This window comes from Corylus avellana, chromosome ca8, assembly GCF_901000735.1.
Source record: "Corylus avellana chromosome ca8, CavTom2PMs-1.0".
Classification (NCBI taxonomy): Eukaryota; Viridiplantae; Streptophyta; class Magnoliopsida; order Fagales; family Betulaceae; genus Corylus; species Corylus avellana.
The window spans coordinates 20,672,355-20,699,103 of record NC_081548.1 but is presented as its reverse complement, the minus strand read 5'-3'; the positions used below and the strand labels follow the sequence as shown (position 1 = coordinate 20,699,103).

General features: G+C 37.1%; 3 protein-coding genes across 3 annotated transcripts; 2 read left to right on the top strand and 1 right to left on the bottom strand.

Moving 5' to 3' along the window:
• Nucleotides 1-1,083: 1,083 nt before the first annotated feature.
• Nucleotides 1,084-6,612, bottom strand: LOC132190257 (adenine phosphoribosyltransferase 1-like). The gene is made up of 7 exons (XM_059605193.1): nucleotides 6,318-6,612; nucleotides 5,883-5,999; nucleotides 5,590-5,700; nucleotides 5,043-5,135; nucleotides 4,110-4,259; nucleotides 3,644-3,702; nucleotides 1,084-1,356 (listed from the first exon to the last, which is right to left on the bottom strand). The coding sequence occupies exons 1-7, from the start codon at nucleotides 6,493-6,495 to the stop codon at nucleotides 1,303-1,305; spliced, it is 762 nt and encodes a 253-aa protein (XP_059461176.1). The 5' UTR covers nucleotides 6,496-6,612; the 3' UTR covers nucleotides 1,084-1,302.
• Nucleotides 6,613-12,446: 5,834 nt separating this feature from the next.
• On the top strand, nucleotides 12,447-13,617 carry LOC132189668 (zinc finger protein ZAT10-like). Its single transcript, XM_059604429.1, has one exon. The coding sequence runs from the start codon at nucleotides 12,675-12,677 to the stop codon at nucleotides 13,437-13,439; it is 765 nt and encodes a 254-aa protein (XP_059460412.1). The 5' UTR covers nucleotides 12,447-12,674; the 3' UTR covers nucleotides 13,440-13,617.
• Nucleotides 13,618-25,459: 11,842 nt separating this feature from the next.
• Nucleotides 25,460-26,394, top strand: LOC132190470 (LOB domain-containing protein 37-like). Its single transcript, XM_059605470.1, has 2 exons — nucleotides 25,460-25,678; nucleotides 25,827-26,394. The coding sequence occupies exons 1-2, from the start codon at nucleotides 25,495-25,497 to the stop codon at nucleotides 26,258-26,260; spliced, it is 618 nt and encodes a 205-aa protein (XP_059461453.1). The 5' UTR covers nucleotides 25,460-25,494; the 3' UTR covers nucleotides 26,261-26,394.
• The last annotated feature ends 355 nt before the right edge of the window (nucleotides 26,395-26,749 follow it).

The window sequence follows — 26,749 nt, the reverse complement described above, 5'->3', positions numbered from 1 at the left end:
TCTGGAAAATAAGTTATTTTAATGGTTTGTACAATTAAAAAATAGGGAGCCAAGGGACCACTTCCAAATTCCGAAGTCAACACTCAAAAAAAAAAAAAATTCTTCTTTTTTTTTTTTAATAAAAAAAAAAAAAAACATATTACACCACTATCCTGATGTGACATTGACAATCTACCATTGGATTTCTTTTTTATTAATAATGGCTAATCCAACGGTAGATTAGCAATGTTACATTGATAGTAATGTGGTAGGACTACTCATTTTAATGCACATCCTGTGTGTTGGCCATTTTAGTTTGCAAGCACGCTCACAGAGGCTGCACCATATCAAATCTTGTATCCCAAATAATTCCATCATAGAGGGATGACCTGGCAATGGAACAGCTCCTTCTTTAGCGTTTGGATGTTCCAATGTAGTTTGATTTATTATTTTAATTAAGTATTTTATTGAGTGTTTTTTTTTTAGGGTATTAATGGTGACGATGGTGATAGTAATTGGTTATTAATAAAGAGGAGTGGATTACCCATGATTAAGCAAAATTTAAATTGGATCATAATTCTCTATAATTGGTTTATCAAATTGCATGCAATTCAATTCCACGCAGCATGCAACTCGGGCAAGCCCCACAAAGAAGGGGGATTGCATTTGCATGGTCCACTTGCCTTAACGATCCAAATTGGCTTATTGAATTACATGTAATTACTATTTACTAGCCTATTACATGACTGTCACACGAACAGAATAAACTATTAATTTTTTCTTTTTTACGAGTCTTTACTTATCAGAGGCTAATTTTTATTGCCACATTATCTCAGTTGTATGACAGTCATATAGCATTGCTTTTTTATACTAAATAACATTGCTTTTTTAAGAAACAAGTTCAATCTGGCCCTACACCTATTCTTATATTTTCGCAAAATAAGCATATTCAATATTCGGTTCTTTTAAAATTCAACCAAATAATTTTCCATAAAACATTTCCTCAAATGTGGATTCCACCAAAACACATTTTTCATCCACCAAAAAAACATTTCCGGTCATCCCCTTTACGGTTGGTGTGGTAAATTTATATCCAACTGGGAATAAAGAAAAAATCCACAACAAATTTATTACTGCTTATATCATTCAATATCAACTGATTGCAGCTCTTCCACCATCAACCACAAACAAACCTTTTTATTACCCCACCCAACTTTCCCCTTTAATCAAGGTGGTCTTCTAAAATCTCTAGCTTCAACAACTCTTACCATTTATGAAATCATATAGCCAAGAAACAAGCTGGACTACCTCAGACACACTAGATCAAGCTGCGTTAACAAGAACGAACAACGGTTTGTCTCCCAATCGGTCCCGGCCCTGAAACAAGTCAAAGAATGCATTAATTGAAGAGTTCCATTTCAAACTCATTGACTTTATGTATTAGTAAATTACATAAACCAATACCATATTGTTTGCAAACAAATGCTCAAAAGCATCAAACTACAGTGAACTCAAAACTGAAATCAAATAAGCTCAAATGTGCTTTCAAATACAGTCATGTCAAAAAGCATGGCGCAAATGTTTCTAATAGCTCATAAATGCATTTTGATGCCAGACACTCGAACCAGAAGACTTTTCAACAATGACACAAGCATCTGAAGTGTGATGGAATGTTATGATCCTCTTAGGGCTTTTGGATTAATGGTTAGGCCCTTAACACGAATCTAAGCATTGAGTAAAGATAAGGGGCATATTTACCACTCATCCATCTGTTGCAGTGACATTTGAGGCTATTAGTTTTTCAATTTTTCTCTCATGATGCAGTTTTTTACTTCCTCTGCTTTCCGAGGATGAATGGTTTGCAATTCTTAATTTAAGGTGGAAGGGCAGAAACTATAGTATAAAAATGGTAGTTGGCATTTACCGGTTATGGTAGATTAAATCTTCCTTAGCTATTGCATATTCGGCATCTTATCAATGAAGCCAAAAACATGCTGGCCTTGGAGATATGGCACAATATGTGCCTTCCACATTAAATAATTATCTTTTGTGAGCTTTATAGTGATGAAGTGGTGAAGACCTGTGAGTGCGGAAGTACGAACAAAAGAGGTAGAAGATGACAAGGGAAGGTGGAAACTTGTGTGTTGGATTGTTTTGCAGAGGAAGATGCGTTGGTACTGTTTGTGGCCATAGTTGGAGGTGACACTAGTCTGAGACTATGATACCATAAAGTAATTCAAAACAACTCTGGCTGCTAAACGTTTTCCACACTGAATTGTGTGGTTTGGTGAAGTCTATTGATAGTCAAGTGTGGTGATGTTTGTTATTCTCTGTTTGACCAACGTTATCTTCAATAAAATTCATATTCTTTGTCTTCTTTCTCTTACTAATCTTTCTGTTTCTTAATCACTCTTAATTTTGCCTCTTTTCGCTCACCTGGTAGTGACAAAGTTGTCCTATTTCTCTTTTTCTCTATGTATCTCAGCAAGAATTTGGTTTCTCCATTTTGGGCATTGAATCTAAATTTTGAAAACGCAGACAGTTACCTTAAGATTCTAAAGATCAGAAGAAAAGTTCTAGATACAGCATTTTTGGCATGATTCTTCCCTGTGGGTTTCTTTGTCTTCTCCCAAACAATATACCTCTCTGCATGCTTCCATGACTAGCAGGGGGAGTGGAACCCAAGAAAAATGCCGGTAAGAGTGTGTGAGATGTGATAATTTATAGGCCTTCAGATTTATATTATTCTACGTGGCAACCATCCCTTTCTAGACGAGGAAATGGCAGGCTCCCTAGTGAGAGGGGAACCGCTCCCTACTCAACATCGCAGATTCGCAGGGGCATGGTATTCCATTGGACCATTGCCAAAGTATCACAACATAGCATAAGATGGGTGAATCTTGGCATTTTGGACGTAGCAACCTTACCATAAAAATGTCAATCCACATATTAAGATACTTGCCAGAAATTGCAGAGATGAATCTTTTTTTCCCCTTTATTTTGGCTTATAATGCAATAAACTAAATTCCACCTTTCAAAACCGAGTCATTCTTGATAGGCAAAAGTCCAGTCACAGGCACTAACTTTCACATCAACTTTATACCCCATTTTTGGAAAGAAAAATTTCAAGTTTTTTACCATTCAATTTAGTGTATGCTGGTTTTTCATGCAAACTGTGGTTTTCTGCAACTTGGCTTTCTTCTTCATTACTTGTAGATTGGCTCGCTTTATTCATTGAAGTCAGAATCATAGGCATAAGTTAGATAATATATGGCTGATTGTAAGAGGAATTTGATGTTCGTTAATCAGTTCTGTACATCTTCTGTTTGCTTATTAGTGCCCCCTTGATATCCCCTTGATATTTTCCTAACTTCGCCAGAAATCTACCACAGAGAAGTTTATTATTTACTATTTGGCATTTAAACCTTGCCTGCCAAGGAAGAACCACATGAGGCACATCATATTTTTCAAGATCATGAAGGGATATAGATTCATATTGCTAAAAGAACGTACATAATGCAAGCATAAGGTTTAGTCTAGATAAAGCTCAGCATAATTTTAAAGCTCTTAATCTCAACCAGTCTTGACAGAAAGGTACAAGAATTAAACTTAATAGTAAATCGTTGTTTAGATAAAAGATTTCCAATTATAACTAGGGACATACCTTCAGCTCTGGCAATTCAATGACACATGCACACTCGACCACATGCACTCCAACACGCTCTGCAACCAAAAAAACTGGTATGAACAACACATACAATCAAACACACTTCTTTAGAGGAATGACTTGACCTATATAGTGGTGACCAAACAATATTCTAATATTTATCAAACAAAAGTTGTCACATTGAAAAACCATGTCTCCCACTACAAAATGTAAGAGGAAAGAACACTAAATGCCTGTTGAAAGGTAGCTACAATCTCTTTCATCAGTCACATTTGAGACCAATTGCCATTTGTAAAGCCCCTAACAATGTCCATGAACCTGCCTGATCCACCATGCACATCATGAAGCAAAGCTCTCTGCTGATTGGCTTGACAATCAATATACTCAATATGCTTGTTCAGAAAAACACCTCTGCTACACTTGTATGTGAAATTAAGTCAATGTTTTAGTTTCAACACGTTACCAAGTAGCCTGAGTGCAGCACACAAGGTTCCCCCAGTTGCAATGAGATCGTCTATTACCAGTGCACGTTCTCCTGCTTGTACAGCCCCTACATGCATCTCCATTGTGTCTGTTCCATACTCCAAAGAATACTCTTCCGAAATAACCTCCCCTGCCAAACCAAATAAACTGTTAACTATTCCCGAAATTCTATATGGCACCAAAAATCTGCAGGTCAGATAAAAAGGAAAACGAAATCAGCATGGAAGTACTAAAAAGTTCAAAACTCCTTCACACTGCACAGGCATGCACTCACAAGCACAGAATTTGACAGACTCACTACACTTAGAAACAAAAGGTGTGTTAAGAGCTTTGATGTTTATGCATCTATCCTCAATTCAGAGGACTCCCTTCGGTTTATATCTCAAAACAGAGAATTTGTTCAACAAAAAACAACAATGGGGCAATCCTCTCAAAGTTGGGTTTCTCTGAGTTGATAGGACTATTTTTCACTTTATATCCTTGTTCTTGTTTCTCCCTTTGTCTTCTTCTATAAACTCCTCATATTTTGAGCCTTATATATCTCTTCTTATCTTCTTTTCTGATGAATGATCTATTTCTTAAAGAAAGAAAGGGGGCAAAGACCATTATGAGGAGGTTGAAACAATTCCTATAAATGTATCTGCAACCCAACTGATAATATCTTAAAGAAGATTAATATCATTAAAGTAAATGCCATAGCACAAAAGTCAAAACGAAGCAATAGAAGCCTTTCAACACCAAACTAGTGCAGCATCTGAGCTGTATACATATTGAGTCCCGTTGTTCTATTGAGCTACAATATAAGATCACTCAAGATTGTGTATACTGATCAAAGATACCACGAACTTCTCAAAAACACAGAAAATGATGCAATTCATGTGGAGGAAGCAAAAAAGTATTCAAAGAAACATACCAGGCAACTTATTGGGCTTTCTCATAGGAACAAACTTTGCCCCAATAGCCAATGCAATGGGAGGGCCAAATATAAAACCCCTAGCTTCAATACCTGCATTGCGTTGTCAATAATATATCACGTAATAATTAACAACCCCTTTACCTTAAATTGCAAGAAAAACAATCAATCAAGGAAAAACAAACAACAACTAGCCCATGTTCATCAGCTCAAAAATTACCAAACCTTGACTTGTAAAAGATAAGCAAAAATAAAAATAAGAACAAAAAATCTTGAGCATACATTTGAAAATTCATAGGCAGTGCGCAACTGAGATACCACCAAAAGCAAGAAACAAATTCAAACTTAGGTGGACTGGGCAGGCAAAAACAGCTTATTATGAAGGCACTATCGAAATATAAACTATATAGAGTAACAAAACCTACAATCTTGACCTTGTTTCAAATTAGAAGGTAAAAGGATTTGGAGAACTACATACCCAAATCAAACAAATATGGCAGACAGAAATATTATATCTCAGTCACATGGACCACATAGGAGAGAATACCTGCGACCACAGAGATGTCTTTGTCTTTGTACCTCTCAACAAACAAATCAATAGTGTCCCTGAATGCCTTGGTATCAAGAAGCAAGGTGGTTATATCTTGGAACATAATCCCTGCCAGATTGGGTGGCCAGAAAACCAAACATGTCCTCAGAATTCAAATACCGCAACTTGAATTAAATTACGCCAAAAATTACCCACTACCCAGAGGGCAAATTCGGATCTCCCACAGTAACACAGCACTCTAAAAAGAATATACACATATAATAAGAATATCACAAAAGGAAGAAGAGAACCTGGCTTAGGAAAGTCTGGGATGACTCGGATGGCCGAGGCAATTCTCGCTACGCGACCATCTTGGCCCTCTTGGGCATCCTGAGAAGCCATTTCTTGTCGTTTCACCGAGCCAGTCGCTACCCAATAACAGTAAGATTGTCACACAGAGAGAGAGAGATAGAGAGAGAGAGAGATGCCTACTCTTGCCCTTTTGACGCGTCGATTAGAAAATTGTCAAAAAGGAGGAAGAAAATGACCAATCGGGTTAAAGTTATCCTTTATGACCAAATTACCCATTCCTTAGAAGTCTTCCCTTTCTCTCTCTCTCTCTCTCTCTCTCTCTCTCTCTCTCTTCTACTTGGTAACACTAGTAAAATCAGATCACTATATAAAAACAACAACAAATGCGTGATCCAACTCACTGAGAGGATCATACACGAAGGACTAGAGATTACCATTGCAGCGCAGAGGAGGGGAGAGAGCGGCGAAACGGCAGCTCTGCGAGCGGGTGAGTGATAATTGGGCGCAAGGGGAAGCCAGGAACCGTCGGAAAGGAGGGACGAGTGGCCGGCGGGAGGTGCATGGCAACGGAGCGAGTGAGTTTGAGGAGAAGAGAAGTGAGGCTTTTTGCATAATTGACTTCGACGCTATTAAATGACACAGTGCAAGTAGGAAAGATTGGGCGTCGTCGCTGGTTTAAGTGGCCCCTTGTTTTCTGATTCTGCGGATTGTGAATGATGACTAATAGTCTATAGACATGAAAGAAATACTATTCGGAAATCTATATGGTTTGATAAGGAAGGGCATTTTGGTCCAACCGGGGAAGCGAAACCATGCGGCAACCTACTGTCCAAGTTTGGAAATTTTGTGTTGTGAATTGGTTGGGGGTAAGCGGTTCAATGTATTTGTCCCATCGGCGGGAGGGTGTGACTGGTGCCACAGTCCAATGCCTTAATATTCACTCCAAAGTGTCACGAAAAGGCCATTTGTACCCTTTATCCCTTAATTGGTAGACAAGGGTCCTCTTCATTCATAAATGCTAAAGATCAATAAATTTTTTAGAAAACTTTATTAAGGATTTTCAAATTTTCATCCGTTTTGAAATACTTTATGAACTTCAAAATCTCTCAATTTAATCTTTTGAACTTTCAATTGCTCTTAATTTGGACCATTCCGTTAATTTTAGCCGTTAAAAATTCAAAAAAGACCAAAATATCCTTGATTTTTGTTTTTTTTTTTTAAATAAAAAAACATTTTAAAAGTTGGAATTTTATACGAAAGTCAGAGGTATAAACGTCATGTGACGTTTAAAATCTAACGGAGGGTCCAAATTGAAAGCAATTGAAAGTTCATGGGACTAAATTGAGAGATTTTGAAGTTCAGGGGAGTATTTCAAAACGGGTGGAAGTTTGGAGGTCCTTAGTGAAGTTTACCCTAAATTTTTTATATTTTGCTAATATTTTTTTATAATCAACTATTAAATTTGTAGGGTCTATTATTAACTTATGTGAGATCTAAATAAATTTACAAATCTAATAGTTAATTGTAAAAAAAATATGAGCCAAATATAAAAAATTTATTGACCTCTAGCATTTTAACTCAAACGAATAACTAGTTTCTTATAATAAGGAATTGATTCTTCTTCGTTTCATTGAAATAAAGAAAATTCTATTTCGCAATTGAGAGGCTGCTCGCCTCGAGGGGACGGGTGAAATATGTGAGAGCATCTTGACCGACTTCAAAATTTTACATTTTTAGCTAAAAAAAAAAAAACAGCCATTCCATCATGTAAAAATAAAAGAGAATAAAAAAAATTCTATAAAGAGTAAGCATAAATCAGGCTTTTTGTGCCTTTCAATAAAAAATAAACCAGGAAGATGCTAACTTTCTCACACTCTCATGTTCTGATAGGTGAGTTGGCATGATCTAAAATGCGTGCATGTTTTACATGGGCTTGGATTACGTGGCATTCTTGATTTTAGTGTGTTGCGGAGGTGGCAGCTGAGATGACGACAGATTAAGCGGAGAAAAACGTGGGCTTAAGAATTCGCGGCATAATATATGGGCTGTTTGTTCGGTTTGTCCTTGTAACAAAAATTAGGTAAGCGGTTAGAAGGCCGTTGGCCCAATGATTTGTATAAAGAAATTCAAATTCCAGAAAGTCAACAAATACAAAATCACAAATACCAAGAAATAGCAATGTCGTAACCAGGTTTAGCCCACATACGCCTATCTGAGGAATAAAGCCCACCGTAAATGGTTTTTGGGCATTCTATATTGCCATTTTTGTCCTTTACCCTGTCCGGCCGGGGACCCCTACTGAATTTTCTTTAAATAGAAAACATTGCAGCAACTTGATGACATTGATGCCAACCGCAACTCGCATGTGCCAACTCCACACGTATCACCAGCTCAGCCCTTTGTTTTACTTTTCGTCAGCACACGTGTCACTACTTTCTTTCTTTTTTTGGGTTTTCTATGGAGAATGGATAAGGGAGAAAACTGCACTACGAAACTCATGCCAAGTGCCAAGGGGAGATGAATGAGCTTATAAAAAGTAATGGTACAAGTGCTTTTATTTTTTCTTGTTTACTTTTATATTATTTAAAATTATAATTAAATTAAAATTTAATATGAAAATATTTGTAAGAAAAACATCCACCCCTCCTTTTATATACACTACGAGTATCAGCACTTGCTCTTAAAAAAAATAAAAAAATAAAAAAAAATTATCTTTTGTCTTCATGAACTACTGCGCCTTAACACTTTTATCTCATGAACTACCAATTATAACACTGGACCCCATCAAACTACTATCTTATGACAAAAAGTTTCATTCCGTCAGTCAAAGAGGTTAAAATTGATGGTCAACGATCATGTGCAAGTCATGTTTTATTTTAAAAAATTTTTTTCCACTTTTGACCTCATTTTAAATTGTTTTTATGTGTTGGATTAAAGTTTAGGAGGGTATAAGCGTCATTTTCTCGGTTTGAGGTGATGGCAAAAATGGAAGAAAAAAATTTAAAATGGCATATGACTTGCACATGACCGTTGACCATCAATTTTAACTCTTTTGACTGACAGAATAGAGCTTTTTGTCTTAGGATGGTAGTTTGATGAGGTCAGATGTCATAGTTAATAATTCATGAGAGAAAAATGTTAATGCGGTATAGTTCATAGGACAAAAGGTAATTATAAAAAAAAAAAAAAACAAAACAAAAATGGGGGCGGGGAAGGGGCGGAAGGGCAAGAAAGTAGAAAGCCTATTCGGCCTTCTTGTAATTCAAAGGTTCATATTGACGGGTCGTTTCCTTATATCTTCCAAGTATAAAGGTCAGCATCAGATACTTTGACGCATATACTATGCCTTCTATTACGGTGGACAGAGGGGACGTATCAAAAACAAAAACAAAAACACAAAGGAAAAAAGCCTTTAAAAAAACAGGAGGCATCATGCCGAAACAGATTTGAACTACTGTGATAAGAATTTAGACGCAAGTAGTTCAAATACGTTTGGGGTTGAAAGATTAAAAGGCCACATGTTTTCCATTTTACTAAGGTGGACAGAGGGGAAGTATCTGAGACGTTGTGACTTTTAACTGTGGACCAATTATAGGAAAGGGGAAAAGAAAACCCATGTGTGAATTGTGGCGGAAAGCTTAATTAATTGTTTCAGATTTAAAAATAATCATCATGTAAGCAATGACTTCACGTGCACTTATCAGTTGTCGTGTATTTTTCTAATTTGTTTTGTTAATCTTATTGACTGGGGGGTAAATTTATGAGCAGCCTCATTGCATACGATGTGAATCCGAATCCGAAACCGTCTCATGCCTTTGCCTTGTCTTTCTTTAAATTTTTGCCCCCAGAAGTTGTCTCATGCCTACCCCATTTATGACCATAAATCCCATAGAGTTGACTTTGACCAATTGCTAACCCAGACCAAAAACTAAAACGTAAGACAGGAGGAAGCTAGGGACTTTCACATTTGTACTCCATTTTCTCTCAGCACTGACGTGGCATTTTCATTTTTTTTTTTTAATTAATTTTTTCTAAAGCAATTTGAATATGCCACGTAAACTAAAAATATTGCACAATTACTAAATAGCAGATGTCTTTGGTAAACGCTAAACACATTCATAAATCATAAGTGATAAAATAGCACGTTTTTTCCAAGATACGTTACCGCTTGCAGCTTCGATTGCAGTGCTGATTGTCAAACATAAAAATTCATAATAATAATAATAATAATAGAGAATTCAATTATGCTTGTACGGTATTATAAAATCATAATTGGATAAGGATACTTTATTATTAAATTACTTCAATAATATATTAATTCTGTAATCTAAAAGATGAGGTTTCGTGACTCACGAAATATAAAATTCACGTGTCTAAGACAAATAAGTTAATCTAAGTCTATTATGTTAGAATAAATCTTAAGAGTTAAAGAATAATAATCACAATTGAAGATTATTATTGACTTACATTTGATGAATATCACTAAGTCGCACTTGAAGATTATCACTAAGTTACAATTGAAGTCTATCTATAGTTAAAAACTAGGAGAAACTACATTTTTTTTTTCCCTTGAACTACAACACATTTTCACTTTATCCTTATTAACTATCAACTGTGACACTCGACCCTATGAACTATCATTTTGTGTCCAAAACCCTTTTTTCATCAGTCAAAGGCGTTAACTCAGACAGTCAAAGTGACAATGCGTTATAGTTCATGAGACAAAGTGACAATGTGTTAAAGTTCATGGGGCAAGTGTGACAATAAATTGTAGTTCATGGGGGCAAAATGAAGGGTAGACCGTCTAAGTTAACACCTTTGACTGGCAGAATTGGCTTTTGACTGACGGAAGAGAGTTTTGAACACAAAATGATAATTCATGGGATCGAGTGTCACAATAACACAGTTGGTAGTTCATAGGAAAAAAGTGCCAAGACATTGTAGTTAATAGGGACAAAATGTAGTTTTTCCTAAAAACTATCACCTAACTGATTTAACTAGAGTGTAAATTTATTTGTATCTAATATGATTCTCGTATAAATAGAATCAGGTCATAGACTGAACCTCATGTCTATCTTACTATTTTCGCTTTATTATTTTCATATATCAACCTAAATTATCTAATGAACACACTCGATGCTGCTAATCCGGCTCTTTTCTGTTTTCGTTAAGGGTGGGGGCCTGTACTAGTAAACACTATTCTGCAATCAAATCCGCGCCTTCCCAGTTCCCACCAGTGTGGACACGATTATTATCCAGTTGAATGTTATTTAATTTGTAGGTCCATCTTCCGCGCTTTTTTATTATCGTGGACCGACTAATTTTCAAGAGTATTGGACGGCTACAATGAAAATCAAAAGGCAGGGGTGTGAAGGGAACTCTCTCAGATTTCGTTGACGTGTGCACGTGTGACATTACCTTGTAGCTTCGCGTACTTTCCCGTTTTCTTCTAGACTCCCTCAACAAGTCTTTGTTCCAACCGCCTTTTTTGAAGCAGATTAGTATAACACCACCACACCACCAGTCAGCTCCAAATATCCCCCAAAAGGCATCCCCAGTACTTCCCAGTTTCTTCTCGACCTAAATTTCGCTCACTGATGATGACATCAATTTTTCCGATTTTCACAACAGCTGTCTGTCCTCAAAGCACACACAAACCCAAAATCAAATCCGTAAATTGCGTATGAAACCGACTATTCAAATTCACAAATGTTCTTACAAAAAAAAAAAAAAAAAAAAAAAAAAAAAAAAAAAAAAAAAAAAAAATTCACAAATGTCGACCTCGTGAGAGAAAAAGTAACTTTTATTTAAAGATACTTATTAAGAAATTGATTTATTGAGAGGAGGGAGTGACGGAAAATTCTTTAGAATAACACCTGAAGAACACTAAAAAAATACTTAGTATTTTTCGGGGTGACTTTTTTCTTTGATTTCTTATTTTGAGAATCTAGAAGGAAAATAGAAAAAATTGTTAAAAAAAAAATTGTATTAACATGTGAATACTATTTTATTAGCACGAAAAAATTATTGAAATTTAATTTTATTACATTTTCGACTGAAAAGCTTACCATGCAGTGCAAGATACGATTTGTTAAACAGTATTTGCCGTACACTACACGTGGTTGTATGACGTCACCCCTTACTACACTTTGCCCACCACGTTAAGGAAAACCCCAAACGACGTGGCATCGGATTACCAAACAATTAACAAAGGCGGTGGTGGCCTAAATACATTGAATGAATGGCTGCCTTCCAAGTTGGGGTGGAGGTCGGCCCAAATTGCTTAGTTGTTGGCTGCTGGTGGCTACGTGGAATTTCTAGACCGCTTCCTGTTGAAAACGTGTGTTCGTGTATTTTGACTTGGAAGCAGTCTTCGAAGGCTTCAGTCTTTTTTGTACTATAACTACTCACACTCTCAGTGCTCTTTCAGACGCCAGAAACTGAGAGAGGCCCCCCAGTGCCCCACACACTTCTCTCTTTGACCGACTCAAGTCGTCCTTGGCCACCAAGAAAACTCTCCCCCTGCACTAAACGTGCTCCACTTCCTTTCTATTGTACACTAATAAATTAATTAATTAATTTTTTTTTTTATTACTTTCCCACCACTTGTCACGCAACTTCCTTCACACTCTCCTCATTCCCCTCCCCTTATAAACCCATCACACCCTCCTCACTCTCTCACTCATAAACCATTCAACAAAAAATCAACAGATTCTTCTTCTTCTTCTCTCTCTGTTTCAGAGTTTCTCCGATTCCTTTGGTCTCCGTTTAGATTTGAAGAAGCGACACAGATGGCTCTTGAAGCTCTCAACTCTCCGACCGCAGCCGGCCCTTCGTTCCACTTCGACGACGCCAACGTTCGCAGCCTGGACTCATGGACAAAGCGCAAGCGTTCAAAGCGTCCCCGTTTTGAGAACGCTCCCACCGAGGAAGAGTACCTTGCTCTCTGCCTAATCATGCTAGCACGTGGTGGCGGAGCAACCACCTCCACCGCCACCGCTACCGAACAGCGCCACAACTCTCCTATTCGTCATATGGCGACCCAGGCGGCGGTACCGGAGGCAGCCAAGCTTCTCTACAAGTGCTCTGTTTGCGACAAGGCCTTCTCCTCTTACCAGGCGCTCGGTGGACACAAGGCCAGCCACCGAAAGCACGCCGCCGCCGCCGGCGACGACCAGTCAACCTCCTCCACCACTTCCACCACCGCCACCGCCTCCCACAGCGGCAGTGGTAAGGTCCACGAGTGCTCCATCTGCCACAAGTCCTTCCCTACAGGACAGGCCTTGGGCGGACACAAGCGTTGTCACTACGAAGGCGGCAGCGGCGGCGGGAGCAGCGTCGTAACAACCTCAGAAGGCGTAGGTTCCACCCACACCCAGACCCAGACCCACAGCCACAACAACAACCTCCTTCCCCAGCGGAACTTCGACCTGAACCTTCCTGCCTTGCCGGAGTTCTCGCCTAAAATCTTCATCTCCGGGGAAGACGAAGTCGAGAGCCCTCATCCAGCGAAGAAGCCCCGCTTCGTGACGCCACCGAAGATCGAAATCTGTTAAGATTAGTCAAATTTGGGAATTTTTCACTTAGACGACTTTCCGTTTGTTTGTTTTTTTTTTTTTTTGGTTTCGTAGTATTGGGTGAGAGAATTTTTTCTGTATATACTACTAGAAATCTCTTTGATTACTCAGCTCAGTTTGTGATATTGGTGATTCAATTAATTAAAATTTTTTTTTTCCCTCAATTCTGAAATTCGACTTATTATTTATTATTTATTATTATTTTCCTGCTCATCACTATTGCGAAATTCTCTTGCAATTAGTCTTAACATGCGCGGAGTCAAAAGTATGGCAGCACTTATCCTACGCACAGAATCCCCATCATGTTCTTCAAAAAAAAAAAAAAAAAATCCCCATCATGACAGCGCATGATAGCCGCGTGATCGGCGCGGCAAGGACTGGTGCCAGACGAGAGCAGTCGCGCATGTTAGACAAGGGAAGTGTGGGTGGGCATGTGAGGCGGCAGTCGATGAGGTCCACGCGCAAGTGCATGGTGGCCAAATGATTCGTATCTTTGCCATTTTAGTGGTGAGGTACCCGCGGTGGTGAATGCTGATGAGGACGCGCGCGAGGGGATGTTTCATGTTTGTTTGCTGTGGATAAGCAGAGGGCTTCAGATTATAGCCCTTTCGGATTTGGCACGTTGCTCCTATGTGGAACTGATTAGGATGACAGGTGGCCTTTCTTAAGCCGCCGTAAATCTCCTCGTTTTAGGATGCCGACTCTTTGCTTTCAATTCCCAAGTGGCAAACTCTTCTGTTGCCAGTTGCCACGCCAAAGGATCAGATTCAAAATAAAAAATAAAAAATTGGTCATGTTTTACATAATGTAAAATTAAATTGAATTCCCTTACCTTGTTGTACCTGCTAATTCCCTGGCTTTGATGTTTGCAATACTTGATGTATCATATATTCATATTGATATAGCCATTGCCCATTGCTTCATGTTCTCAATTCTGTCCTATCCGAGTCTTTAATCACGGTGATGGTGAAACATTGGAATCTCTTGTAGTGCAACTTCCTCATCCACTTAAAATGGTATATTTTGCTTGTAAGTGGTCCTCCAATCCAATTAAGAGAGTTACTAATTAAAGAAATTAATTATCTCTTATCTTGACTAAAGGATATAAAGGCTTATCATCTAGAATTATTGAGTGAATTAGGTCAAATCCTTAGCATCAACCAACCCAAGCAATCAATAATGATAGTACACCATTTTGAATTAGGATCCTAATTAACCCTCTACATTAATGCTTTTAAATGCACTAATCAATGTTGTCCAAGCATGCCCCCAAATATTTCGTCACTCCTCTTACCGGATTCAGATCTCAAGTAGTTTATTGTCAAAGTTGTTGTTCTTATGAGACCCATTTGTCTAAACAATGAGCAGACTATTCGATATCTGCTCGAACAAGTAAAAACAATGAGCAGATTTTTAACAATCGCTAACTGGAAAAGCGACCATAACTATGAAGGTAGGCTTTACGTGTGGGAGACAAATTTGAATGGAGTGTACACTAATTTGGTATTCACCCCAACTTTTTTTTACTCACTTGGAGATATATAAAAAAAAAAGGGCGTCAACTGGTAAAGGGCCAAATAATTGAGTGGGGACAATCACACGTACATTCGTATTTCACACCTTTGTTAATATATATATATAATTGTATTATTTATTTTTCCAACCTTGTAATGATTTTCATTATTATATATAGATCTTAATGTCTATCAAGTATCAACTATCTCAACAGACCCCATCTTTGATAGCTCAGCCTGTGGCTATTGACCGTTGGATCTGGGCAGGACGTTGGATTTACACCATGGGTCGGCAGAATCCAGCTAAAATGTTCCAATTAAGATTCATATCTGTATTAATTTATTAGTCGGTCGGCTAACCAACCCGAGGAGGAAAATGCTTTGGCGAGGAGGGGCGGTGGGTGGCCTACGTTTATCCGGATAGACATCGAAAGAATACCCACTTCATCAAGGATAATTCCAATCAAGAGCGCATTTGTTTATTAGTGTTTTGTTTTGTTTTTAAATAATAATAAAAAATATCTCACTCAATTAAGTATCGAATTAATTACCTTCCAAATTATTAGGGAAAAAAAATTTACCTTCCAAATTGGTGTACCATATAATGAAATGTTTTTGAAGTAGGCCTTTTATGGTTGTTAAGCTTGTGCAACATTGATATGACCTTAAGAGCCTGTTTGAGATTGCGTTTTAGGGTTTTAAAAGTGCTTTTAATACTTAAAAAGTCCGTTTGAAAGAAAAAAAAAATATTTGTTTGGTAAAAAAATTAAAAGCGCTTTTTAAGGGTCTAAAAAGCCTAAAAATGATTAAAGCGCACTTTTGGCAAAAGCTTAAAAATGAAGTTTTTGCCCAAAAGCTCTTTTTAACTTAAAAACTTTATTTCTCAAACGTAATTCCAAACAGACTCTAAGTCAAAACCATTGGCAACAAGACACATTAGCCAGCCAAACATTGTCTATATCAAACCAATCAAACTTGTTCTAAAGTGGTAGTTCAATTGGTTGAGAACTACGCATCATGAAGCAAAAATCACTTGATTGAATCCTTCCTCCCCGTCTTATGTGGACATATCAAAAAAAAAATAAAGACTAATCAAACTTGAGAGCACTTAGGCTGCCCAACCTAAATTGACTAGGTCAACCGAATCAAGCCTATCATGAATAAACAAGCACATGTTTAGCAAGATGAGCAACTTTTACAGTATCGCAGTTCATGCTACCTGGGTTACGAACTTACTAGCATTCCGTTACAACCAAAGAAATAATGAAAACATAAGGAAGTGGGAGCCACAAAATCAAATTCTTCTAGCCCCAAACATCCCCTAAAACAATTGTGTGTGGGAAACACTCAATAAAAAAAAAAAAATGCTAGATTGTTGAAATGTACGTCAACTTTATTCTTGCTAAACACTTTTGTTTATTTATTTTATTTTTAATATGTTCACACAAGAGGGGAGGGGGATTCGAACTACTGACCTTCGCTTCGTGAGACGTAATCCTCATCCGAATGAGCTATCCCTCATAAATTTATTTATTTATTTTTTTTATTTTTTTTTTTAACTTACTTTCATTCTTAAAGCTAATCTCTTTGAATTAGACATCAGAACGACCCGTGTTCGACAGGTCACTTTAACCTTTATTTGTTCCTTATCTTGCGAGCTTTGTCGATCTGAAATTCAGTGTGCAATCAAGTGCCATCTTCACAAATCAAGCACTAGGTTTGACTTCAATCATCTATTATAGACGACTGTTCCAATCCACAAAAATATTTCATGGCAGAAAAAAAAATGTACTGCTCCATTTATATTTTGCCACGTCATAACTTGCTCCACGGTGTAGTAAATTTGATGACACACCCTTGGGTCCCGCTGAATGGTGGAACCATATATATAATTGTTTGCAATTTATAGACACCAACGTAATAAACAAAAGTGTGGTCCTCTCCTCTCTCTAACTTATCTAAACAGGCTGGCTATCACTCTCAGTTGTAGGGGTACATGTATGGATTAATTCAATCCCAGAAGCTATTTCCAATTATTCCTGAGCCAAACAGAGCCTACATAATATAGGGGATCTCTTCAGTGGAAGTAGCAGTTTAATTTCATATTTTGGGGACGGACTAATGCCAAATGGCAGCGCCTGCATTATAATTTTATGTGGATGAGCATAGCTGAAACTTTTCTCTTGTCCACATTAAGTGGGACGATATCTATTGGTCGACATGTGGCTTCCGTAGACACCACCAACTGTGCTACACCCCACGTGAGCCCAGACTTTTTAGGGCTCCTAGGCCAGCCTTTATAGGCCTACCGGGACGAAGCCGCTGCCTCTTCAAGATCTTTTTTTTAGTCTTCCTTAGCACAAGCGCTAAGTGATAATAATACATTTCCCTATGGTCAAGCTCTGGTTAGAATGAAGGAGATGATCGAGTTTTTGAGTTTCGATGGGGTTCTTTCTCCTGTAAAGTCGAACCTAGTTAGGAGTTAGTCTTTCCTAACCCAAAACATTGATGGATCTTTCTATTTCTAGGCTGAGCTTACAGCCATATAGTTCACTCCAAGGGAAAAATGGAGTGGAGACTTCCTTAGCACAAGCGCTAAGCGATAATAAGTCCTTTCCCATATCGTCTTTCATCCCAATATAAATTTTGTTGGGCAGATGCGAGTGTAATTAATTGTCTGTTTTGTTAGGGATGGACACACCCTTGAATTAATGATTTTATAAATTTTATAGAATAATAATAGAATGATAAATACAAGAGATCAATACATAGTATTTATGTGGTTCGGCAATGGGCCTACATTCACGGGACTAACTTCGATCAATCCAGTATAAACAACTTGTTACAATGGTGTTTACTCAAGTTATGCAAAACTTGAGTTAATAAAATAATACAAAGAGAAACAACCTCTGTTGAAACTAATATACATTCTCAGTGGTGTATTAAAACACTTTTTTCTCAACTCTCTTTCTAGAGTATAACTGAAGCTTTCCTCTCTTGGTTTCTCTTCTCGTGTGTTGTTGTTGATCATCATCAATCATCTTTGAGGCATAAGGCCCCTTGGCTATTTATAGCCAGAGTTAGAACCATCTAGATGAATGAACTTGACATCCAAGTTAGAACCATTTAGATGATGAAGGCAAATTGAGAACCTTCTAGATGGATGGAGAACCATTTAGATAAATCTTTGTAGAGAACTTTCTAGATGGACGGAGAACCATCTAGATAAATCTTTGTAGGATTTGCTCCATTTTGTTTAATCAAAATCTTATCTAAGTAGGAAAAAACCTTGTTGGCTGCCAACATGTTTTTCTAGGGAAAAGTATAAAATTGGTTTATGGGATTTGTGCTTCTGAAAAAAAAAAAAATTTAGGGTTTCAAAAGTCATAAATAACACTTTGTGGTATGCATTATATGCAACAATAAATTTTATTCGGTACAAATTCTGATATTTTTTTTTGACGGGGTAATTATGAAATTAAAAATCTACTCCAAAAAAATTATATTTGTGCGCTAGTGCGTACATACATATTCGAACAGGAGGGAGACCTATAGAGTTCCGTGCGCTAGTATGTGTGATGGTGTTTGGACATGAAGCTTTTATTAAGGATTGAAACCCTAATAATATCTGGGTACACGTCATTAACTTGTCGGGATGATACCGACTTTAGATTTTAAGGCTGATTTTCACAAGTGTACAAAAGGGCTTTGTTCTGTTAGAGTAATCAAACCACAAGGTGTTCTGCATTAATCTGCATCAACAAACTGTTGAAAGGCTACTAGATTTCGTATCTCATACTGCAATGAAGTATAAATATAGTTAATAAAATCAAATCAGATATAAAGCATCGAATGAAGAAAACAGATGTAGTCTTTTGAACTGTCGTGTCAAGAAGGAAAGCCATGTGGCTGAATGAAGGAAGAATAAAGGCCATAGGAGAGCACATTGATGTGCTCACAACATTGCAAATAGGCCTCTACGTATCATTTCTCATAAAGGATTCCCTCCTTGGCCTCTGCTTAGATAGTGGTAAGGATCTCCTCTGTAATGGATGTAAAAACCTTCAAGAGAATAAGTCTTCTAAGCATATTGTTTTTATATATAGATGCTTAATAAGATCACTTCATTAACTATACATATACTAAATAAATCAAATCTGCACTGGATTTTGTTCTCTTTTTGCATTCCAGTCCAAGAGGTTTGGGATTTTGCACTTGCTATCTGTGCATGTGCTTCAATTATTTGACATGTAATTTTCCTCTGTAACACCAAGCAATAGAAGGTGAATTATAATATTGTCTCTTCTCTGCTCCTTTACCTTACCATATTCCATAAAATCATTATGACTTTTTTTCTGTGGAAACCATATAATGGTATTTTTGTTGACCCCAGGCTTGTTGGGGATTTGATTTATTTGGATGTAGTAACATTAAAGGCTAATATATTTTGTATTCCAAGGCCGAGTAAGATAAATTTTGAAGCAGCCACTTTTGCTGGGCTCCTGCAGAAAATAAGCCCCAAGTTCAAAACAGATAACATAACATGGTTTAAGCATTTTATTCTGTTAAAGAGTTTGAAGTGGGCTAATTTTCTGAAGCACTTCGTGAAATTTTGGAGTACCCTTTTGAAAATGTTCAATCTTTGTTGCCACCAAAGTCATGGCTTGGATTATATCCAGTTCCTGGTAAGTTCAGCTTGATAGAAGCTTTTGTGATTTCTTTTCCATTTAAATCCATGAATTGATGAATGTAGTTTAGGCTTTTGGAGCTGTGAAGTGTGCTATTTTTATTTGAAGTGTATACTATAATATTATATATAGAGCTAGTTTTACATTTAGGTTCATCATGGACAATCTCTTAAGACTTGGGCTAGCTTTCTTTTGGCCTTATTTAGGCATTTCTGCTTGAAATCTTCTGCAGGAGTGACCAACTGGAGACAGCTGAAGGCTGCACCAGCAAGAGTTAGTTTTTGTCAACTTTTGGGGTTCCTTGATGCCATGGTTTATTTTCTTCCGTTGGTAAATTTTCCTTGCCAGATCACAAACGTGACGCAGACAGATATTTGCAATCCTGTGGAGAATTCCCCCATTGATCGACTCCTCAAGAAAGGTATTTGATCTCTGATTCAGTCACCTGTTACCGTGATGCTGATCCCTTCAGCTTTTTCTGCATTTTAAAAATGGAGGGTTGAGAATCTGAAACAACACCCAAGATAAATTTAGATTCCTACAATTTGATCACACACTAATCAACCAAAATAATCAAAAGACTACTAGAGATCATATATTACATACTAACAGGCATTTTTATGCCTGGCTGCTAAAAGCACTCAAAGAGGCCTAAAAAGATGCATATCACAGACGATTTATTCTCTGGCCTAAGCTCTTAATACTCTGGCCTAAGCTTTTACTACTCTTTCTTTCTCTTTTGACTTTTACTGACTAATGCATTGGAGTCCCTTTGGCTTCTGAATTGACGGGCTTCGAAGATCCTACCTTTATTTTATAAGTGTAGGTGAAGCTCCTTACTGAAAGGCAGCCAGATGTTCTTTATATCAATAAATAACTTTTTGTGGTAACTTCACTTTAAATTTTTGAATTACCACGCAATTTGACAAGTTATCTAAACTTCAAAACCTCTCAATTTGGATTTCTGAACTTTTAATTGCAATCAATTTGAATCACTTTGTTAGATTTTAAACGTTAAAAGTGAGACAATGACATTTATGCCCCTGACTTTTTTATAAAATTCCAAATTAAAAAAAAAAAGTTTTAAAAAAAAATTGCAGTCACCAGGTTTTTTTTTTTTTTTTTTTCTAAAATAAAAAACAAAAAATCATAGATATTTTGTTCTTTTTAGGTATTGCCGTGAGAAGTTAACGGCTAAATCTGACGGAGGGGTTCAAATTGATTACAATTGAAAGTTTAGGGGTCCAAATTGAGGGGTTTTAAATTTTGAGAGGCTTGTTAAATCGCGTAGTAATTCAAGAATCTAAATTGAAGTTACCCGTAACTTTATTTATAAAAACAAAGGTGTTTCTTTCTTCTCTATGGTTTCCAGTTTCTTTCTCTGCTACTTACAGAGGTAATTTCATTACAGGATTCTGCAATTAATCAGTGGTGCTACAGGAGTGATCAGTTGATGCATACCCCCCAATTATTTATAAAAACCAAGGTGTTTCTTTCTTCTCTATGGTTTCCAGCTTCTTTCTCTGCTACTTACAGAGGTAATTTCATTGCAGGATTCTGCAATTAATCAGTAGTGCTACAGGAGTGATCAGTTGTGGTGCTACAGGAGTGATCAGTTGATGCATACCCCCCAATTATAAATCCAACAGTACTCCAGGTTGCTTTCACATGTTAGTGCGATCTTAAAAGAATATCCTTTTTTCTTTTTTGTATATATTTTTTCTTCTTTCAAGGAATTCACTTGGCTCAGAGGATAACACGTTTTTGGCGATTTACTGTTCATTACTATATCTCTTTCTACCTCAACATTGCAAACACGTTTTCCTGCTTAGTAAAAGCTAGAGTTTGCTTTCTTGGTAAGGATTCTTAAAGCTTTCTTCGACAGAGTACATTGTGCCATCACATGTCAATGTGGCTTGATGCTTCTTTTTTTTGGCCTTTTTCTATGTTGTTTTGGAACTTTGATTAATGTGAATGTCGTGTGTTTATGAAAAGCTATTGATTTGTACGATGTAGGAGTTTTAATTATTCAAAATCAAGGCCAATTGAAAATTATATAAATATAATTAAATAATGACTAAAAAAAAGTACAAAGTTAGCAATAATGATATAGTGTATCATTGCTGATAACTTATCATCAGTGCCGATGATTTAAGTTCTTAAACTATATCCAACGACCTCAAACATTATCAGTGATGACAATTGTGTTGACTTTTATACTTTTGGTCATTACTGATGATTAAAATTCTTGTAGTGTGATTCTATTCTAGTTAGAAAATTTGGTCATTCATGTATTGTCACCAAACGAATGAATAGAAATTATCATTCCGTTCTAACTTCTTGTATTTATGGTAATACTCATTTTTATTTCCAAGTAATTATCATTTCATTGTACCAAATGTACCCTTATACTCATATTATATGAGCTTCTAGGGGAAATTATTTGCATTAAATTTTGAACAAAAATTTTATCTTGAGGTTTATTTTGACTATTGAACGGGTTAGACCCCTCAATTTTAATCAGCTAATTTAAATTTAGTTTTAAGTTTGTGTCGAATTTGAGGGTCGTATAAAAAATAGTTAGCGTTAAATGTCGCCTTTCGAGCCTGGATAGTATCGATACATAAATATAAGACTATATAAGTCAATCACAACCCAACTAATTTAATTATATAGGTTAGATAGTTCAACTCTTACTTACTACTTTTGTGTTAAGTTCATATTTGTGGGCTGTGTATAAAATTATCAACCTTTAAATTCAATATCTATTATAAGGGCGGATATTGTAAGCACTTAGGAGAGACGGGAGGTGTAATCAACAAGTTTGTTGAGGGGCTAGAAAATCAGTGCTTGCCTTTGAGTTTCAGGGCCATATAATTGGCTAATTGCTTTGACAATGACAAGCTCGCATGGCTTTTGTATTAGGGGAATAATAGCATTTATACTAGGGTTTAGGGGTATATAATAGTTTGGAAAAATTTCACATATTTTTCTAAAACTATCACTTAATTGATAATATCTCTATCAAACTTTTAATTAAGACAATATCTCTCTAAACTACTAAAAACAAATTAAAAAAAGTGAATTTGAGAGTGCATATAACATTTCTCAAATAAATTTACGCCGCAAGCACTTTTGTTTTTCATGATGGGAGTTAGGACAAATACTTTCACTTTTATATTCTTTGACGTAACTTTTAAAATTATTATTAAATTTAAATTTTAACCATTATCAAATTTCTCACTTTAGACTCCTGAACTTTCAATTGCTCTCAATGTGAACCTATCCGTCAGATTTTAAACGTTACATGATGTTTATACCCCTGACTTTTGTATAAAATTTCAACTTTACTCTTAATTCCAAAACATTTTTTATTTAAAATAAAAAATAAAAATCAGGGATATTTTGGTCTTTTTGATATTTTTAATGGTTAAAATTGACGAAGGGGTTCACATTAAGAGCAATTGAAAGTTTAAAAGTCTAAATTAAGAGATTTGAAAATTTGAAAGAATTTATCAAATCACGTGAAAGCTCGGAAGATTAAAGTAAAGTTTCTTGTTAAATTTTAATATGATAGTGCTTTTAAAAACAACGTTAAAAAAATATAAAAGCGAGAGAATATATAGCGTTACTTACTTTTCATTAATTTTTAAGGGGGCTACGTAATCATCGTTTGTCCACTCTCGCCCTCTCTTAAACTCCACCAATGCCATTCGGTGGAGCCTCGTCGGCTCATATGTAGAAACAGTACAGGTGGCTACGTCAATGGCGCACGGGTCACTGAGTCACTGAGTCAGATTCCTGTAGCTTCCTTATCCGCAAGAGCTGACCAGGTGTTGTCCCGAAGAGAAGCAGCCGCATGCAGTTCCTTGCTGGGCCTGAGAGACGGCACGGATTGACGGAATTGAACGAATGGATAAGAGGCCCGGTCCCACTTATATATATATATATATATATATACAAACAAAAATATGGAAAGGGGAAAATGTGCGGTGCACGTCAGCCCTCCTCATGAGACGCAGCCCTCCTCCTATGGAAGTAGGTTCCACGGCATCCTCCACCAATTTTCTTTATCAAAAGCTATAAAGAGAATAATAACAATAAAATAATATAAAGAAAACTAACATGCGACAAGGACGCACCACAAACAAAAAAGAAAGATGGAGATGGTGATGGGTTGCAAAACCATTCGTCTCGCCGCGTCTCTCAGCTGTAGATCCGACAAGACAAATAATTTTTAAAGGAGAAAGAAAGAAAGAAAGAAGGAAGAAATTAATTGATATGATATAAAATAAAAATAGATTTTTTTTTTTTTTTTTTAGGTGTAAAAAATTTTGTTTGTTAGTGTAAAGAAATGAAATTGACTTTATCAAAAAAAAAAAAAAAAAGAAGACGTCTCTACCAAAGACATCATTTTGCAAGTGGACGACCCAAGGAATAGGCAAAATCATATTTTAATAAAATATTCTTTTTTCTAAATCAGAATTAATATTGGGCACTCGTTAAATGGGTAAATTAAAACAAGTATCTTGATAAGTAATTAATATTCTGTTAAGGCAACAATGTTTTTATGAATATTATTAACTTCATGTGTACGTCATGAAAGTAGTTGGCCAAATGAACAATTAGAGGAATGCGCGATTAAAATTATATTTAATTTGGAATGATTCAAATACATTATACATCCTACTTCTTGGTTCGCAAATCATGCAATAGGCTGCTTTTATTTTTCTGATTTTTTTTTACTTTATCCTTTTTACCTCGTCAGAAAAGTTATTTATTTAAAATTTCTCTTCTTTTCGGTAAAAGTAAGAGAGTTATCTTTCTTTTGAATAAATATATAACAATATCCATTTTATCTCTGTCCTTTTTCTTTTCTTTTATTTTATTACTGAAATCCTTTAAAACAAAGCTATTTCGTGTACTTATTTTTGCTAGAGAAATCTTTGAATTCATGTAAAACGCTCTCTTTTTACACAAATTTTAAAAGAAAATTCTCATTTTGCAGACGAATGTGGACCCAAAAATCATTTGTACTTTAAACGGGATATATTCTCCTTATTCTACACACATACATCAAATTTGTCATATGGCTACTCAATTTTCCACATAGGTTGTGTAGTTGTGTAGACATTGATGATGCAATCTCAAAAAAGCATTTTTTTTTTTTCTTTCTTAGAATGAATAAATTACAAAACATTTGAACTTATATAAAGTAACATCAATAAGGGGTAAAATCTCTTCATGGGAAGACATGTCATATGGCTGCTAAACTCCAATAGATTTGCTTCTTCCAGCTCACTTGCCAAGGACTTGAAGATTTCACAAAAAGTCCCATCGATTTTTTCGTGGACGGTGGAAAACAAGCGATCCCGTGGAGTTTCACTGTCCACTTTATGGGACTTGGGAATCCCCACCCTGCTCCCAGTTGGTACGCAAATTATCAAAAGCAACATAATAATAAATAAATAAATCAACAACAAATCCGACGGTGTGTGTTGGGGTCGAAATCTATTACCATGGCTGAGATCCAACGACTACGATGCGCACGAAAGAAGTCGCGAAAAAACGGAGCCGCTCTTGCCCAGAGTTTGGAAGATCTTACCCTCGACCTCGACAACCCCACCCCCGCGGGCCCCGCCACACACCATTGCCCACCCACCGTACACAAAAGTCCACCGTCAAACTGCCTTTTAACTCGACCACGGTTTGTTTTAACTCAACCAACGCACGAACGCCAGTAATCTCTCTCCTCCTACTTTCTTCTATTTATTTAATGCTTAATTCCTCACTCTCGCTCGCTTGCTTGATCCTCACGACAAATCCGTCAGAATGAGCTGCAACGGCTGCCGAGTGCTGCGAAAGGGGTGTGCCGAGGGCTGCGTTCTGAGATCCTGCCTGCAGTGGATCGACTCTCCGACTGCCCAAGGCAACGCCGTCCTGTTGCTAGCCAGGTTCTTCGGCCGGAGCGACCTCATCTCATTCGTCTCCGCCGTCCCCGAATCTCAGAGGCCCGGTGGGTATAACAGCTCTCTCTCTCTCTCTCTCTCTCTCTCTCTCTCTCTGCTTCTTTTTTTTTTCTTCCTTGGAAAAGGGAAAGAAAAAGGCGTACATGTTACACAATTGCAGTTAATTAATTTTGTTTTTGTGTTTTAAATCTTCAGCTATGTTCCAGTCCTTGTTGTATGAAGCGTGCGGGCGTACGGTGAATCCGGTGGACGGTGCGGTGGGGCTTCTATCGCGTGGAAAGTGGCACGTGTGCCAGCTGGCGGTGGAGACGGCGCTCGCCGGTGGTTCTCTGACGCCTTTGGCGGAGAACGCCAGCGAATTCAGTACCGATGAATCTACGGTGAAAGATCTGTACCGTCCATCCGCGCCGTCCATGCATGAAAGCCAGCCGTCCGATCTTCTCACTCTCTCACTGGCGCCTAAGTTCTCCAACGAGATCCGTTCCGCCCTGAGACCCGGTCCGTGGAGTGAATATCCGAGAGTCAAACGGTCCAAGGATGGGAAAACGTCGCTGAATTCAGAGGAGTCCATGATGACGAGCTTTGGAAGTTCTGGCGACGATCGGAAGCTTCTGAATTTGTTTGTCTGAGAGAGAGTTTTTGTCTCTGATGAAATCCTGCGGTTTAGAGGTGAGTGAGAGACGATGTAAGAGATAAATAATACTGGTAATAAGAACCTTTTAGTTTCACTTGCCGGAAAGTTCTCCGGCGAGTTTTTGGACAAGTTTCCCGGGAATGTTTGTTGTTTTTCAGTTTTGGGGTTTGTTGAAAATTATGACGTCTGACGTTGTCGTTTTATAAGTAGCGTTGTCTGCTTGCATGGATTTGTGCGGGCCGTACATGTCCACTTGGGGGCAATGGGAGCACCTGAGGCGAGATAAGCCGGTGGTCCCGGCTAAGATTGCATAAATGGTTCAATTAATTTTAGCCATGTGATTTTAAAACAAAATGGAAGAAAACAAGAGATTTAAGTGGCTCAATTTTATAGACTAGATAATGTTTAATAAGACTACGGCCTCGTTTGTTTCGCGGATTGTCTAGTTCATTGAAAAATGATTAACTACCACTGGGATTAGCTA

Bases quoted from the DNA above. Each gene is read 5' to 3' on its own strand.
- LOC132190257 (XM_059605193.1), bottom strand. From the start codon at position 6,495: ATGCAAAAAGCCTCACTTCTCTTCTCCTCAAACTCACTCGCTCCGTTG. The intron at 6,000-6,317 runs GTAATCTCTAGT...GTTATTGGGTAG, and splicing joins CCCTCCTCTGCGCTGCAATG to CGACTGGCTCGGTGAAACGA. The intron at 4,260-5,042 runs GTATGTTTCTTT...TTGGTTTGGCAG, and splicing joins AAAGCCCAATAAGTTGCCTG to GGGAGGTTATTTCGGAAGAG.
- LOC132189668 (XM_059604429.1), top strand. From the start codon at position 12,675: ATGGCTCTTGAAGCTCTCAACTCTCCGACCGCAGCCGGCCCTTCGTTC.
- LOC132190470 (XM_059605470.1), top strand. From the start codon at position 25,495: ATGAGCTGCAACGGCTGCCGAGTGCTGCGAAAGGGGTGTGCCGAGGGC. The intron at 25,679-25,826 runs GTGGGTATAACA...TTAAATCTTCAG, and splicing joins CCCCGAATCTCAGAGGCCCG to CTATGTTCCAGTCCTTGTTG.